General features: G+C 51.6%; 1 protein-coding gene across 2 annotated transcripts in view; it reads left to right on the top strand.

Annotated features, from left to right (window-relative positions):
- Positions 1–16,712, top strand: part of CEMIP (cell migration inducing hyaluronidase 1) — a 160,725-nt gene that overhangs the window by 111,815 nt on the left and 32,198 nt on the right. For both annotated transcript variants that reach the window (XM_060095364.1, XM_060095363.1), the window contains exons 12-13: positions 8,531–8,706; positions 10,792–11,001. In XM_060095364.1, the coding sequence (XP_059951347.1) occupies positions 8,531–8,706; positions 10,792–11,001 (386 nt within the window). The remainder of the gene's footprint in view (positions 1–8,530; positions 8,707–10,791; positions 11,002–16,712) is intronic.

Below are 16,712 nucleotides of genomic sequence, written 5' to 3'. Positions count from 1 at the left end.
CAGCAGTGGAAATGGATATCCAGCAAAGAATCATCCCAATAAAAACAAAATCCCAAATGTGAGAAAGGCTATGGAAGAGGAAGATGGGGGATTGATGGGAGCATCGGAAAGGGGGGTTTGGCAAAGGCGCGGAAGACTCCCCAGAGGAATTAATGATTGAGCAGAGAGGTAACCGGGAAAGAGGGGAGGGGCTGCAAAGACCCTGTGCCGGGAAGAGCAGGCAGTGCTCCAGCTCCAGAAGAAGACCCAGGTAGCTTGAGAAGGAAACAGGGGGCTGGAGGAAGCTGAGACCCCAAATGGCACCTCGGGGCTTTCTTCTGAGTACAATGGCTTATTAGACTTCCTAGATCCCCACTTACAGGACAGCACCAAGCAAAGCAATTCCTAGTGAGTGTTGGACCCTTGGGTCTTCACTGGGTGTCTTCTGTGTCTCGTGAGGACAATACATGTGGACAGGCCTTCTGGGATGCCAGGTGTCCTCTGGGACTCTTGTCAGGAATGGCATTCAGACCGTTTGAGGGGATGTCACTGCTCATTGTTTTTTTTTTGTTTTTTTTTTTTGCGGTACGCTGGCCTCTCACTTCTGTGGCCTCTCCCGTTGCGGAGCACAGGCTCCGGACGCGCAGGCTCAACGGCCATGGCTCACGGGCCCAGCCGCTCCGCGGCACGTGGGATCCTCCCGGACCGGGGCACGAACCCGTGTCCCCTGCATCGGCAGGCGGACTCCCAACCACTGCACCACCAGGGAAGCCCACACTGCTTACTGTTAAGTGACCCATGGAGCTGGGGCTGCCCTTGTGGCTTCTGGGAGGGTGAAAGCTTGCCTTTAAGGCCTTGCCTGCAGGTAGGTAGGAGGAGGGGCACCCCTGGGAGAGGCACTTTGTTCACACTGGCCCTCATCTGCACCTCAGTGTTGAGCGCCCTAGGCCTGGAGGGGAAGTTTCATCTTGAGCAGGTCCTAATAGGGCAGCAGTGTGTGCCAAGAGTGACCCTGAGAATGAGGAAACCATGCGATACTGGGGCACGCCCGCCTCGCCCAGCGGCGTGGTTTGGGTGTGAGTGATGGCGCATTGCTGCAGGTGGAAATGTTTGGCCAACAGTTCCAGGGGCTTCATGAGGGCTGTGCAGGCTGGACAGAGGGTGAGATGGGGCTGCTCTGGGCCCTGAGTACCAAGGGAGGAAAGGGTAAGTGGAGAAGATGATGCATCCCCCTCAGGGCCCTCCAAACGCCCTTGGTTTAGGACTGCCTGTGTCTGTATCTCCACCAGCTCCCCAACCCTGCCGAGCCCCTCCCTCCTTAAAGTTACTAGGCTCAGAGGGGACCATCTTGCTCAGAAGCTTTAGGGCTTACATGAAAACAGTGCTCCCTGGTGGACAGCATTGGAAAAGCCCCAGGGAGGGGTATCTGTGAGGGTGTGTGTGTGTGTGTGTGTGTGTGTGTGTGTGTCTTTCTGTTTGTCTGGCTGTCCTAGGGAGGCTCACCTTTCTCCTCTTCAGCTCCAAGCCCATTCTGTGGCCCTCCATCCCCCATTGACATGGAGCAGGGACTCCACCTGCTTTGTTCTTTTCCAAAACTGTGCCCCCATCCAATTACCAATTCGTGTTCTCCCCAGGCTGGCTGCAGAGAGGGACGCAGCCCTCCTGGATCCTCCTTCCTCACTGCCCCCAAATTCCAGTAAACAGGCCTTTTTGCATAACGATTTTCTGACGAGAAACAGATGGGGGTAACAAAGTCATGAAAATGTGTGAATCATCTAAAAAAATATTTCAAAGTTTTGCCAACCACAGTGTGATTTTCAACACCTCCCGACGTGGCAATTAGAAATCTCCTCTTTATGATTCTTAAGCTGAATCTTATGTAATAGTTTAAAATAAATACATCCTTCGTCAGTAAAAAAAAAAAAGAAAAAAGAAAAAAGAAATCCGCTCAATTTTCTACCCTATTTTCATTCTCAACTTCCCACTTTGTTTATAAGCCCCCCATCACACACTTTTAAGTACTACTACTAATTAGTATTAACGTAGTTTGAGTTTCTGTTGATATGCTAAAGCACTTTACGTAAACCATCTTTCTCACTCTTCGTGACAACCTAACAAGGTGGGTGTTACTGTTTTCTCCATGACACAGATGAGGAAACTGATGTCCATGGAAATTAAACGTGTAGACTCATGCTTTCCAATATGGTAGTCAGCAGCCACATGTGGCCGTATAAATTTAACTGAAACTAATAAAATTAAACATTCCATTCCTCAGTCCTGCAGGGCAGATTTCAAGAGTTCACTGGCCACACGTGGCTAGTGGCTACCATATCGGACAAGACGGAATAGACCATTTCCATCATCTCAGAACTTTCTAGTGAGGGCTGCTGGTATAGACCAAGCAAGTCTACTTGGTCGATCTGAGCCAGGATTCAAACTCAGAGCTGTCTGGCTTGAAGGTGATACGTTCTGCTTCATCCTTCCTTCAGGAGGGACCCTGTTCCCAACATCTTCTCTCAAAGATGACTGGACTGGAGGAGGAATCTGGGAGCTCTGTAGTTTAAATTTGCCTTTCTGGGACCCTCTAGCCTAAGTCCCTCTGGGATTGTCCTCGTGGTCTGAGAAGGGCAGACCCCACTGCCCCCTCCTGCAGAAACCCTGAGCCCTGCTGGGTCTGAGCCACACGTACAAGGGTCTGTTTCTCCCACTGGAAGATCCTTGATGTTTTACCCTTCTCGACCCCAGAGTGTTTAGTACCACGCTTGCCCTGTAGAGAGGGCTCGGAAGAGGGCGGATTGTGGAACCGGGCCAGCGGTAGGATGAGCACTTGGAAGGGTCGATGTTTTATTCCTGTGCGGGGCAACTGTGCAGAGTCCTTCTGCATCCCACGCTTTCCCCACCCCTCATCTGTGCTCATGGCCCTTGTGGATTATTCGGGACAAATCTGGCTTGGCCACGTCTGCTTTCCCCTGGTTGGCCTTCCTGTATCAGAGCCTGGAGACAGAAGGGAGGGGTGAAGGCCGCGTGGGAGAATTCCACAGACAGGATGGGATGCTGGGAAAGCGGGGTGCACAGCTTCCCTGGGATAGTGGCCTGGGAGTGGGCTGTAAAGGCAGCAGCGGGACAGATAAACTGGCTGTAAGGCTTGTAAAATCCTGATAGGGAGCTCCACATAGGGGAAGGAGGCGGTGGGACTGGAATATTCTTTCAGCTCTCAATCTGTCTTACTGAGTCTGCTCCCAGGAGTCTCATCAGCACAGTTGTCCATCTACCTGGAAGTCACCCCTACCCCCTGGCTGCTTTCCCCCGTGGAACAAAGAAAGCTGTCAAACCTGTTATCTTCCAACTCCCCATCATTACAGGCGTGAAGCTAGTGGTGGGAGCCCTGGGTTCCAGCCTTCACTTGGGGACAGCTGCATGTGTCACTTCTGTTACACTAGCCCCCTCCCATGCCCTTGGGGCTGTTCCAGGCACACTCCATGGATTACCTCATTTCACAACCACTACCTTTCCAGATGTGTGCTGTTGTTATCGCCATTGTATAGATAAAGGGTCTGAGGTTCAGGAGCTTAAATAATGTGTTCAGGGACTCACGGCTATGATCTGAGTCAGAATCCCACCCGGACAGCCTGGCTGCAGAGCCCCAGTCCTCCGCATCCACTGTCCCACCTCTCCAGTTGTGTTGAGACTGGATCCCTGAGGAAGGCCCTCTGGCCACCCACAGGAACAGAAGCCTCTGGTCAGCCAGCACCCTGCCTGGACACCACTTTTTTTTTTTTTTTTTTTTTTTTGTCGCGTCGCACAGCATGTGGGATCTTAGTCCCCGACCAGGGATCGAACCCGCGCGGCCTGCATTGGAAGCTCAGTGTCTTAAACACTGGAACCTCCAGGGAAGTCCCTGGACACCATATTTTACAGGGGGATGCTGACAAATTGAGAGGAGCCTCCTGAACTCTGAAATGCATACACTTTGAGGGATGGTTGGAAATCTGGAGATGCATAGCCTAGAGATGGGGAGGCTTGGCCTGGTTTCCTGGCTCTCCCAAGCACTGTGGAGACCCCAAGATGCAAAGGCTCATGCTGAGGGTAGTCGGGGAAGACTTCACTGAGAAGGAGCCATCACAGCTGGATCTTGAGGGACAAAGTGATTTGCTCCGTGGACAAATGGAGGAGGCTGTCCCAGCTAGAGAGAGCAGCTTCATTAAAAGCTCTGAGATGTAAATGAGCAGAAGCTCGCTCGGGGAATCATGGGTGGTCGGGTCTGGCTGCAGCAGAAGGGGACGTGTGGGAGTGATGGCGGGTAAGCCCACCAGAGTTTGGGTTTTACTCTGTTCATCCTGCGGGCGGCTAGGCAGCTGCTGTGCCCCCAGAGCTGCATGGGAAGCTCCTTTCCTGCGCCTCTGGCTGGTAGGACGGAGCTTGCTACTCCCTGTAACCTCTTCTGTAACGTGCTGAGCCCTGGGTGGCGGAGCTTGGGGGGAACATCCCTTTGGGAAGCATGCTCTATGCTGTGCCTCTCGGGACCAGACCCTCAGGCCCCCATCACTTGCTTTGGCAAGTTCACCTCTGAACTGCCTCTAGGGCACTGGCAGGCAGTGCTTCCTTCTGCACCTCAAGAACGGTCCCAGGTGGCTTTGCTCGGTTGAGGAAGCCTTTGGAAGTTTTTCTGGGTGTTGCCAGGAGAGCCGTTCATTGGGGGGTCCACTAGTGAGGAAGAGGTCTGGGTCCACCGTGCCCAGAGGCATGAGGCCCGGAAGACCAGGAGCCTGCAAGTACTTGGGGAAAGATGGCCAGCTCTGGGAAAAAAGAAGGATCCATTTCTACTGACCCACTTACCTGCAGGGAGTGTTCTGAGCTGGGTGGTTCGGGAGACTAGGGAAAGGGGGTGCCTCCAAGCACAGCCTGCCTCTCGGGATCCTGCGTGGGGAAGCAGTGGCCGGGCTCCAGGATCTTGGCTGTGTTTTAGTCACTGGGAGGGACCCAAGCAGAGCATGACCTTGGAGCAGACATAGGTGGCTCCTGAACTGGAGGCTGCCTGCTGACTACCCCCTGACAGCAGGTCCTCCCCGAGAGAGAGGGAAGGCAGTGCACCCCCAGTGGCTGTCATGAGAGATCACTGCTGCCTGGATGTAGGTGACATGCTCAGCCCTCGAAGTCAGAGTCAAGGGTCCACAGAGAGTAAAGAGGTGCTGGAAAGACAGGTGTCACGTTTCATGTGCTTATGGCGAAGGTCCAGGCTCATGGCGCTCACTGGGTCCCAGACCCAGAGCCTGGCGGTGAAGAGAAAGTGCCCCCAGCACCAGTCATAAGGGCTTGAAAGGGCATCCTTTCCTGGGGGGCGTGTCCCCGCATTCTCACCCTGTCTCCACCAGGCCGGCCCTGAGCACCTTCTGCCTTCCATTTCCTCAAATGTGAAGTTAGGGAGCTGGCCTAAGTGATGGCAGAAAGCCATTCTGGGTCCTTCCGGGTCTGACTGTCTATCCTTAGATACAATTGTGATCAATATATCAGTATATCAGTCACTGGACTTTGGGTGTTCAAAGCTGGCATGCATGGGAGTCTCTTTCCTTATCAGCATCAGACGCTGCTCTGGGTGCAGCTTTCTGTCCAGCTGGGGTCACTCAGAACCCAGGGCAAAGCTCTTTTTGCAGAAGACCCTAGCCTCCCCCCAACCCGAGGGCCTCGTAACTGGCTGCTTGTAAAGGTCCCAGAGCCAATGGGCAGAGGACGAGCCAGGGATGGGAGAGAGGCTCCTGCATGGGTGCTAGAGGGGACTCTGCTTCTGGACCTTAAAACTGGACAGACTCATGGCCCTGTGACCCAAACCAGAAGCCACAGTGGGATGTGCTGGAGGATGAAGCACCAGTATCCTGCAGCACGAACTTGTTTTAAACTCTTTCCACTGGTTGATGTCAGGACCCTGGATGAGACTGAAGGCCTGACAGCCCCTATCCGTGGCATTCCTTTGACAGGGGACACAGACCTTCGGCTCAGGGGATAACAGTAAAGTCCAGTAAATAGACTCTTTGAAAAGTTAATTTTTTTTATTACCTGAGACTTTTTAAAAGAAGGACTCTGTTATAGACTGACTAACAGCCCTCAAAGATGTCCATGTGCTAATCTTTGGCAACTGGGAATGTGTTACCTTATGTGGCAAAAGGGACTTTGCAGATGTGATTAAGGCTCACGAGATGGGAGGTGAACCCGGATTATCTGGGTGGGTTCAGTGGAGTCAAAAGGGTCCTTAGGCTTCCCTGGTGGCGCAGTGGTTGAGAGTCTGCCTGCTGATGTAGGGGACATGGGTTCGTGCCCCGGTCCGGGAAGATCCCACATGCTGCGGAGTGGCTGGGCCCGTGAGCCATGGCCGCTGAGCCTGCGCATCCGGAGCCTGTGCTCCGCAACGGGAGAGGCCACAACAGCGAGAGGCCGGCGTACCGCAAAAAAAAAAAAAAAAGGGTCCTTAAAAGGAGGGATACAGGAGGGTCAGAGTCAGATGTGATGACATAACAGATTGGAGGAAGGGGCCACCAGCCGAGGAGTGCTGGCAGCTGCGAGGGTCTGCAGGAGGCCAGGAACGCGTTCTCCCCTGGAGCCCCTGACGGGACCAGCCCTGGCGACTCCCTGACTGCTGACCCGGTGAAACGGATTTTGGACTTCTGACCTCCAGGACTATCAGAATAGACATTTCTGTTGTTTTAAGCCACTAAGTTTGTGGTAAGTTGTTACAGCAGCCAGAAGAGGCGAATACCGATTCCAAAGGGAATATTTTCTCAGCTTTGCCGTGTACTCGTCCTACATCTTAAACTGAGATGCTTCAAAGAAACCACCATCTCCCTGAGCCTGCAGAATTCCAAAACAACACACAGTCTTTAAAAGCCAGCCCTCCCTGGGGATGAGAGAGCAGGGTGAGGTCACCATCAGTGGGTGCTGCTCAGGGATTTTATAACCACAGCCTTTGCACGTGGGCACCAGTGGTGGCACGGGGCTGAGCTGTGCCCTGTTGCTCAAGTCAAGTGAAAGCCAAGTGGTTCAGGCTGCGAATCAACACGAGAGGTTGTTGCTGTCTCTACCACTGCAGCCTCAAAAAGAAGAGAGAGCACCTACGAGTCAGGTCAGCAGTCTCAGGGACCAGCTGAAGCTAGAGGCAGCCTGAGGTCTCTTTATTCCAGAGAAGAATTTGGGATTGTTGTGGAGGCGACGATCAAAGACAGTTCCAAAGTTCCAAACCCGTGTCACCCTGCACCTTTCTTTTTTTTTTTCTTTTTTTTTTTGTTTTTGCGGTACGCGGACCTCTCACTGTTGTGGCCTCTCCCGTTGTGGAGCACAGGCTCTGGACACACAGGCTCACGGGCCCAGCCGCTCCGCGGCATGTGGGATCTTCCCGGACTGGGGCACGAACCCATGTCCCCTGCATTGGCGGGCGGACTCTCAACCACTGTGCCACCAGGGAAGCCCATGATTGTTAGTTTTTAAAGATAGGAAGGCCTAATTGTAAAGCAGCTATACTCCAATAAAAAAATAAACTTCAAAAAAATTATAACATCAAGAAAAAAAATAAAGATAGGAAGGTCTAGACGAGTCTCAAAACAGAACATGAACCCAAATGAGGGATGAAATGAAGCTACTAGAAGGGGAGGGCTATTGGATTCAAGGCTCTTGAGCTTATTGGCAGGGCTGGGGCTGAGGTCAGTGGTATGAGAGAGAAACAGCATCCTCTCCTCCAAGGCCAGCGGGAGGGAGGGAGTTCGTGGTGAGGTCGACACAGAGTGGGGTGCAAGCTCTCTTTCATTGCTCTATATGCTACCACAGTGGCCTCCAGAGCCCGGCAGTGCTGGACACAGAAGCTCCAATCTAGTTCTTTCTAGAAAATTCAGTTGTAGACACACACTCTACAGGAGGTTGAGGAAAGTAGAACATAGATTTGCCTACTTCAGCAGAATATGGATTTGCACTGCTTTAAAGCATTGGCTTTAAAGAGAGGGTTTGTTTTGTGCCTGTAAGACTCCCAACTGGTAGGCGGTCCAGCGCGTGAGCTCTGTGGGGTCATCCAGAGACCAGGTTTCTTCTCTCACGTTGCTCTGCCATCTCCAGGGTATGTTCGCACCCACATGGGCGAGGCTGGCCCACCAACAGCGTCCATATCCCAGCCCTGTGGGAGAGCAGGAGGCACCTGAAGGGTGCACACATTCCTTCTGCTACCCTATGACCACACTGACCTGCAGGGAGGCTGGGAAACGTGGTTGTCCCGGGGAGCCTTGTGTCTAGCTAAAATAGAAGATTCTAGTACGGACAAGCAAGAAGAGGGGACAGAAACTGAGGGACAAATAGTCATTTTTGCCATGGGCTTCAGACATAAGCATGCATGCCTGTGAATCCTGCCTCTTCATTCAGGCAAGTAATCTCACCTCCCTGGGCTTCATTCTTCTACAAAATGGGACTCGGGGCCACGGGGACCACCATGCACCATGTAAGCAGCACCTGGCAGGGCCCTGGAAGACAGTGGGCACACACAGTACCTCTGATTTCCCACTTTCCCTCCTTTCTGCCCTAGGGAAACCAATGTACCTGCACATGGGGGAGGAGGTGGATGGTGTGGACATGCGGGCCGAGGTTGGGCTCCTGAGCCGGAATATCGTGGTGATGGGGGAGATGGAGGATGAATGCTACCCCTACAGCAACCACATCTGCAACTTCTTTGACTTCGACACCTTTGGGGGCCACATCAAGGTATGAGTCTTGCCTGGCTGAGGCCATCAACCCAACCAGGAGGAGTCCAGTGATGCCAGCCTATAGGCAAGGATTCTTGGTAGGGAAGGGTATGGAGGGGCAAAAGGTAGGACCAAGAGAAGGGTACCTTTCTGGAAATTGGAGGAGCCTTATGTATTATGCATCTGTGTGCAATTCCATCTGTCCATACTTGGGAAAAAGAGAGATGACAGAGGAACGTCGCTTACCCTGCAGTCACATGGCACATGGCACACTGCCTTCATGCTCCCTGGCTTCATGAGTTTTAATCATAGCTTTCATTCCCTTTCTTCATTGTTTAACCCTGGCCACTTCCTAAAAGAACGGGCATTTAACTCACAAAAACTTGCATTTGCAATAGATCCATTAAAATACAGATAAGATGGGGACTTCCCGGGTGGTCCGGTGGTTAAGACTCTGTGCTCCCACCGCAAGGGACGTGGGTTTGATCCCTGGTTGGGGAACTAGGATCCCGCATGTTTCACGGCACGGCCAAAGAAAAAAACAAAAACAAAGAAACAGAGAAGATGTTAAGCAGGGGAGAAGAACTAGAAGTTCTAGCATTACATTTACCTGTGAGTTTCCTGGTGGAGACTCAAGACCAAGACAGAGATGATGAGCTGCAGAGTTCTCATTGCGCAGTGAAGGAAAATGGTATCAATTCATTGGAGCTCATGTTTTCCTAGCATTCAGCTCAAAGAGGAATTCCTTTTGCATCTCTCTGTAAGGTGCCTTTATCTGGCATATTAAATGTCATAAGACACCCCAATGTTCTTCACGAGGCCATTGCTTCCAATGATTTGAGATTAAAGCTGGTAGAATAACCCTATTACCTTGGTGTTTTGTAAAGACAGTTCTTTGGAAGTTAAAATCATATGCTTTAAGGATGAGACTTTTTGGTAATCTAACTGAAAGGAATAATTGAGTGAAACTTACGGAGTTCATAATGGGGGCCCTACTGGCATAGGTAAGACCATACTTTCTGTCATACGGGCCTAATATAAGATTTCTAGCATCCCTGGCCCCTGCTCATTAAATGCTAGCAGTGCTTCCCAGTCGTTGCAACCTCCAAAAACACTTCTCCATATTTCCAGTCAGTTTCAAGGGATGAGATGGGGACAGAGGTGGTGGTATAATCTTCAGCTGAGAAACTCATTAGGGAGACTAGAGCAAAAATAGCAGGTTTATGTTACTCAAGCTGCTGCAACCCCATTTCCCATTTTGAGAGTAATCCCTAAGTGATCAGAGCCCTCCTTCCCACTTTGCCCAAACTAGGCCTCAGAATCATTCTTAACACAGCTCTCCAGGGCAGCCACTACTGGAGTTGGCATTCCAGCTGACACCTATTTTTGGAAGGCATGGTTAGCATGTCCTTAAGTCATCCTTCTCTAGTAGAAGTTAGCTGAACTCAGCTTGGGACAGGAATCATTTTTGAACTGTGCTTTTATGGTGAGCTCCTGGAGTGTCGACACTGAGTGTGATCAGGTGGTTCCTTTGGAATGTGTAGGAATGGCTCTGGGTATACTATGACGTGAGCATGTGGAGCATCCCACAACTCACACACATGCTGCCAGATGCTCAACATCCCCTTCTTACAACCAGGAGAGGGCCTCAGATGGTGGACCAAGCAAGGGCTCTTACTGCTCCAAGGTCCAGCCTGTCCTGGATTCCCCAACCGTCCTAGGGCATGCTGTTTGCCAGTCTCCCCCGGATTACCTCAGGGTTATCCCTTTCTCATAACACTCAGTGGCTTAGGAGGCAGGAAAAGAGGGTTGAGGCAAGCCCCAGCTGCTGCACGGTCCCACTGCACCTCTTGATTCCAAGCAGTTCATTGCCTTGCAACATTCTGTGTTATTAGCAGCAGCCTGTCTCCCTTGAGATGGGAAGAGTCAGGCATCTTAACCCACTTGCAGAGAATGTCTTTGATTCACTGAGTACCCGAGGTGGGGATCAGCAAAGCACGTTGAAGACAACACGTGTGCATTTCTGGAGTGTGGGCAGCAGTGAGGGGTATCAGGGAGCATCTCATGGACTCCTTCTGACTCTGGGCTCTCCTCTCCCCGCCAGTTTGCACTGGGGTTCAAGGCCGCACACCTGGAGGGCGTGGAGCTGAAGAACATGGGCCAGCAGCTGGTGGGTCAGTACCCAATTCACTTCCACCTGGCGGGCGATGTGGATGAAAAGGGAGGCTACGACCCGCCCACGTATGTCAAGGACCTCTCCATCCACCACACGTTCTCTCGCTGCGTCACTGTCCACGGCTCCAATGGCTTGTTGGTGAGCACATCCTTCCCTGGGAAGCCAGGGATCCAGTTCCCCTTCACCCTCTTATCCCTCCCTTCCCTGCATGCCAGTCTGCTCACTGCTGGGCCCAGGGACCGTTAGCAATGGCAGTATGCTTAGATCTAGTCACTTGGTCCAGGGCCATTGCGGGTTGAACCATCCTTAGCTCAGGTTTTAGAACAGTGTCCATTGAGAACAGGTCACTGACCAAAGAAGAAGGAGAAAATAGGGGTGTATCTTTGCCAAAGGCACCAAGCTACAGAGATGGGTGAGCAATTAGTGGTCCCTGGGAGTCTAGCTCTTACTGCACCTTGCTTTCCCCAAGGATCATTCCGTGACTGTGTGCCATGGCAAATCTGTTAACTGCAGACAAGGCAGGGGTCACGCCCAGACTCTGTACTGTGGCCTCTGCCTGACAGGCTTGAGGTCATGGCAGCAGTGGGCCCTTTTCCCTTTTCTTCCGTTGAACCAAGTGTCATCAGAGCAAGCGCTCCTGGGAGAAACGCCTTCACTAGTAAATTGGGGTGTGTGTGTGTGTGTATGTGGCTTGTCTTGATTTGCACAGATAATTTTTACACTAAATCGATCCTTCTTTAAATGAAGTCAACGTATATCCTCCATAAAATTTTCAAGCTGGACGTTACAAAATGGCACCCTGCACGCTGAATCCAGCTTGTGTTTGGTTTGGCTTATATCAGGTTTAGAGAAACATTTGATAATTTTACACGAAATGGAACTTTCTTTCAATGCACTAAGCTCATCTCCTCTATGAACTTTTAAACTGGATGTCACAAAATGGCACCCAGTGAACTGAACCTGGCGGCCAGATGTGCTTTGTTTGGCTTAAGTGTTTCAAGAAACATTTGAATTAGTTTTCATCATTTAGAAATGTAGAGATTTCACATAAAACTCTGGATTCTTGGCTTCTCTTGAAAAGTCGTTGGAATTGGCAACACTAGACCCACATTCCTGCGTGGCAACAATGGATTCAGGCAAAGTCATAGCACCCCACCAAGCTGGGTTATGCTCTCTGGTTTACGCCATGCCCACCACTTCCTAGTACCCTACAGTAAATGCCCCACGCAGGGCCATTTATCTCGTTGCCTGTTGGCCTCCGTGGGCATTTGAGTCTGTGACCTCTGCTTTAATCCAAACATAAGGAGCCTCCCACCGCGCATGCGGGGATAGGAAGATGAGGAGGCCTGTCAGTGTGTGGTGGGTGAAGCCACTTTCAGTTCTGTTCAGTGTGCTCTTACAAAGGAGTGCCTGCTGTTTCTGTATTTTCAATGCTCTGACTTGAAACCCACCGAGTATAAAGAAGAGAGCATGGGTTTTGGGGCACAGTCTAGAAGGGCCTGGTCCACAAGTCATGAGCTGTGGACCTCGGGCAAATTGCTTACCCTCTCTCAACCTCAGCTCCCTCCTCCATCAGGTTGGGGACATAACACCAAACACATAGGGCTCTGAGGGGCCAGCGCCATGAGGGAGACCCTAGACCCAGGACCCTGCCCGCTGGGCTCACGTGCAAATGTTGGCTAGGAACCAGGGCCAGTTCCCCCAGCAGGGGTGTAGAAGGTTGCAGCTGGAGTAGTTGCTGGGAGACATGGGATTATTTTTCGGGTCCAAGAAAGAGGCAAAGGAAGATGTTTTCTGGCAAAAGCAGAAAGATAACAGGATTTCGAATAAATTCGGAAGGTTAGGGATGCAGTAGAAGACACAGGATGAACCTGGGCTCTGGAGCCAGACACTGTGGGTTCCCATCTGGCTGCCGCTTCCTAGCTGTGTGACCTGGGTCAGGTCGTCTCCATGCCTCTGTTTCCTCTTCTGTAAAATGGGGAGCAAAGGACATGGACATGCCGCGCCGAGGGCCTGGCCCAGGTTGGGCCCTGGGAGCAGGCGTCTGGTGGTCCCGTTCGCTCGTGCGGTGTGCTGAGTGAATGCACTGAAGGCAGTTGGTGACTCAGCTGAGAACGCGTGCTAAAAAGAACAATGTAGAGTTGGTGAGGAAACATCACAGGGCTGAGCCTTAGGAGCTTGACCTGCTTGAAGCATTTGTTCTAAAGTTTTGTCCTTAAGTTTAACTTAAATTCGACTATGTCTAATGTTCATCAAGAGAAAAATATGAAGATTACAAGAAGTCTGTAGTTCCAGATCTGGGTTGATTTGAGTGGAAGCTGTTCTGAATCTCTGGGCAATCACATACGTGTGCACACACACACGCACACACACAAACACACGCATACTTGCCCTGTGGACATATGGCTGTGCTTTCCCACCCACTTGCTGTGTGATCTCAGGCAAGCTATTTAGTCACTTAGGTCTTCAGTTTCCTCATATGTGCTGTGCAGAACAGGATGGCAATCCCCCATGGCTGTTTGGTTAGAAACTATATATGCGTTATTTTGGGCCATCTTAGTAATACAGATCTTCCTCTGAGCAGTGATCCCAGGTCTCAGCCACAGGAACGGGCTCGTGTAGGGGGAGGCAGGGCAAGAAAAGTGCTGTGGGCGGAGCCAGAGGGCCTGTTCTCTGGGGCCCTCGTCAGGGCAGCACTGAGAGGGAGCATCTCCGTGCACATGCAGGCTGGGGAGAGGTGGGGAAAGTTAGCACAGGCCAGGCGTCCAAGTTCATGGATATGGGCAGCGGACGGAGAGCGGTGTGGGGTGGCATGGAAGGCAGGAGGCGAGGAGTGGCCGCGGAACCGGTGCCTCCGGAACAGCCAGATGGGTGAGTTGCACCCACGGCAGAGATAGATTTTTGGAGCCAGAGCTTTGGACAACTCAGGACCCGAAGACCCTGCCTACCAAAGCCTTCCTCCTGTCTGGCCGCCAGGGATGCCAGTCACCAGACTGGGAGGGCGCATCCATCAGCTCTCTGGGTGTCATCCAGACGCCACGTGGTCCAGGTGCTTTGCACAGGCCTTGCTGAGGTACCAACACAGCCTCATCTCGATGGCCACACGGGGCTCCCACCGCACTCTGCTCAGGCCCGCGCTTGGCAGCCAAGCTGGTGCTTAGGATTTGGAGCCTGCAGATCTCTGTGGCCTGTCAAGGGGAAACCAAACAGCCATGGCTTAGAATCTCGACGATGTACAGGCCTCTCCATCTCTGAGCCAAAGAGGCGGCAGGATAACGGAGGGCATTCTGTGCCCTTCTCTGAGAGCCGCACCCCCGGACGGGAGTTGGGGTTTTATGGGTTAGCACCTCACCCTATAAAGGCTCCATCACTGGGGCAGACAGTTCCAGGTTCAGAAATGCTGCCTTGGGAGCTGCACTCCCTCCACCAGGATTTCACATTTGCTTCCTTCATTTTGGCTCTAAGGATTTACCCACAGCTATGTTTGGAAAGATGTTTTTAGCTTGATGGGATGAAAGGAGGCCAACAGCAGACAAAGACCGTATTCTCACTTAGGGAGCAGAGACCACTCAGGAACCTCGGGAATGCCTTTTCCCTCACGCCATCCCCAATCTGGAGGTGCCCTAGACCCCAGACAGGCAGTCACTGGCTTGTTGGAAAAAGGGGTTCCTATGTGTGCCCAGCTGGGAGGTGCTGCCCCCCTCACCACTGCTAGACACGCACTGGTACCCCCATCCTCAGAGAACAGCTTCCCTCATCCCCACCTCCTCCTGGGGCGGCCCACCTTTGGTCTTTCCCTTTCTTCACCACCAACTTTGGGCAGGAGTAGTCTGAACTTGAGATTTCTGCCAGCATCTGTTGACCAACAAAAATGTGGGCTTCGCAACTTTTGTTCCCCTGAGCCCTGGTGACGGCTCTCGGTAATGTAACTGCACACACTAGCGCTCAGCTCCTGCCCTGCAAGCCCACTGCCCCCTCCTCCCTCCTCATCTGACTCTTACCCTTTCCCATGGTGACAGTGATTGCCCGCATCAGTCAACTAGGCAGGTTAAAAGGATAGAGTCGTAGCAACCTGTGTTCTAAGCCTGCCAGTGAGAACTTGACTGATGGAGACTTTCTGAGCTTCAGTGTCCTGTGTAAAGTGAGGGTGATGATAGAACCCATCTCAAAGGCTTTGGGGGAAGATTAAAGCAGATAACGCATGTGACATACTTAGCAATGATATTAAATAGTATTGTCACTGTGCCTTTTTCCCTGTGTTCTGTGTAAACCTCACTGGTTCCATGAGATAGTCATAGGTATCCCTCCCACACACAGAGTAAGCCCAATAATTACATGACCTTGGCAAACATTGAGTATGTGTCTTTCCTCCCCATTTTAGGAATTCACCGTGCATGCTAGCTTTGTCAAGGTTGCAGTAAGAATGCATTTGATGCTGATGATCCTAGCAATGTCAAAACTCATTCTAAAGCACAGAGCCCTTTTTTCACACAAACTTTGCCTTTCACAGAGTTAGTGTTCTACAGAACAGAGCCTGGGAAATGGCTTTCGTGATACTGACACTGTTGATGGTGTCCTTCTTGAAACTGGGGGGTTTGCACCAAAGCTCCGGGATGCTGGCAGATGGGGGGCAAAGCCTGCCTTCAAAGGAAGGGGCTACTGCACGTTATCTGCAGGGTGGACAGCTGCGGGTGTAAGATGGGCTCACGCTACATCTTACTGTGCATTTCTGGGCTCTGAGGCAGGACACGGGGGTCACCTAAGTATTCTTTCCCGGAAGACAATGAATTCATTCCAGTTCTCTTGAGAAAGGTAAAAAAAGACTCCGGTATGGATTCTGCCTGTTTTCTCCTCTTTTCCTTTTTTACAGCAGAGTGGATAGGAGAAGTAAACATGTCCCGTCTTTCTTTCTCACCTCATTCACTGCTCCAAATGTGTTACCTTTGCTATAAAGGCCTCCAGTAGCAACCAGGATGTCCTCAACAGGCTGCCACATTGACTATGCAGGGGGCGCCCTACATGGACTGCAGCCAGTCCTCAAGCCCTCCAGCCTTAGGGAGACACCTTCCCTTTGGCTTTCCACTAAAGAGGACTGGAGCTCTTTACCTCTTTGGTGGGAAACTCAGTGCCCTCTGTCCCAGTCTCAGAGCTCTGGGGATTGTGGGCGAGGCTTCTGTTTTCCCTGATTTCCCCTTTTTCCAGTTTCTTGAATTCGGTCTCACTCATTTCTTGCTTCATGAGCTGCTGTCATTTCTCCTTCCCTCCTGAGCCCAAATGAGGAACCCAGACTCCTGGGCTTGTTTTCCCCCAAAGTTTAACTGGCCAGGGCTTCCGCTGGCAGAGTGGGAAAGAGATGGGAAGGAGGTAGGGGTGCATCATAGATCAGCACAGAAATCAACTGGAAATGGAGAAACAGGTCCCTCTTCTTAAACCCTCCCCTCCCCTCCCCTCCCCCTGGCTGCGGGGGTCCTTCCTTCTCCTCCCCCGCTTCTCCTGGGCCGCCTTAAAAACTCATTCTCGGGACTTCCCTGGCAGTCCAGTGGTTAAGACTCTGCGCATGAGTTAGATCCCCGGTTGGGGAACTAGGATCCCACATGCCACGCAGCGGGGCAAAACAACAACAAAAAACACATCCTTCTCCTTATTAGGCAGAGTGATTGGGCTCTCCATTTCCTTTTCCAGCTTCTATTTGCATATTCAGAAACTCATTAACACACCCTGCAAAGCAAATTACCACCTACTCCAAGGCTCTTTTCTTTAGCAGCTCAAAAAAAAAAAAAAAATAGAAAAGACAAGTAAACAGCAGAAGCTCAGAAATTACAGTCTTTCTTTTAATAAGATCCTATTTG

Source organism: Mesoplodon densirostris, chromosome 4 (assembly GCF_025265405.1).
Source record: "Mesoplodon densirostris isolate mMesDen1 chromosome 4, mMesDen1 primary haplotype, whole genome shotgun sequence".
Taxonomy (NCBI): Eukaryota; Metazoa; Chordata; class Mammalia; order Artiodactyla; family Ziphiidae; genus Mesoplodon; species Mesoplodon densirostris.
Note: the sequence above shows the minus strand (reverse complement) of the source record. Positions and strands in the feature narration are given on the sequence as shown.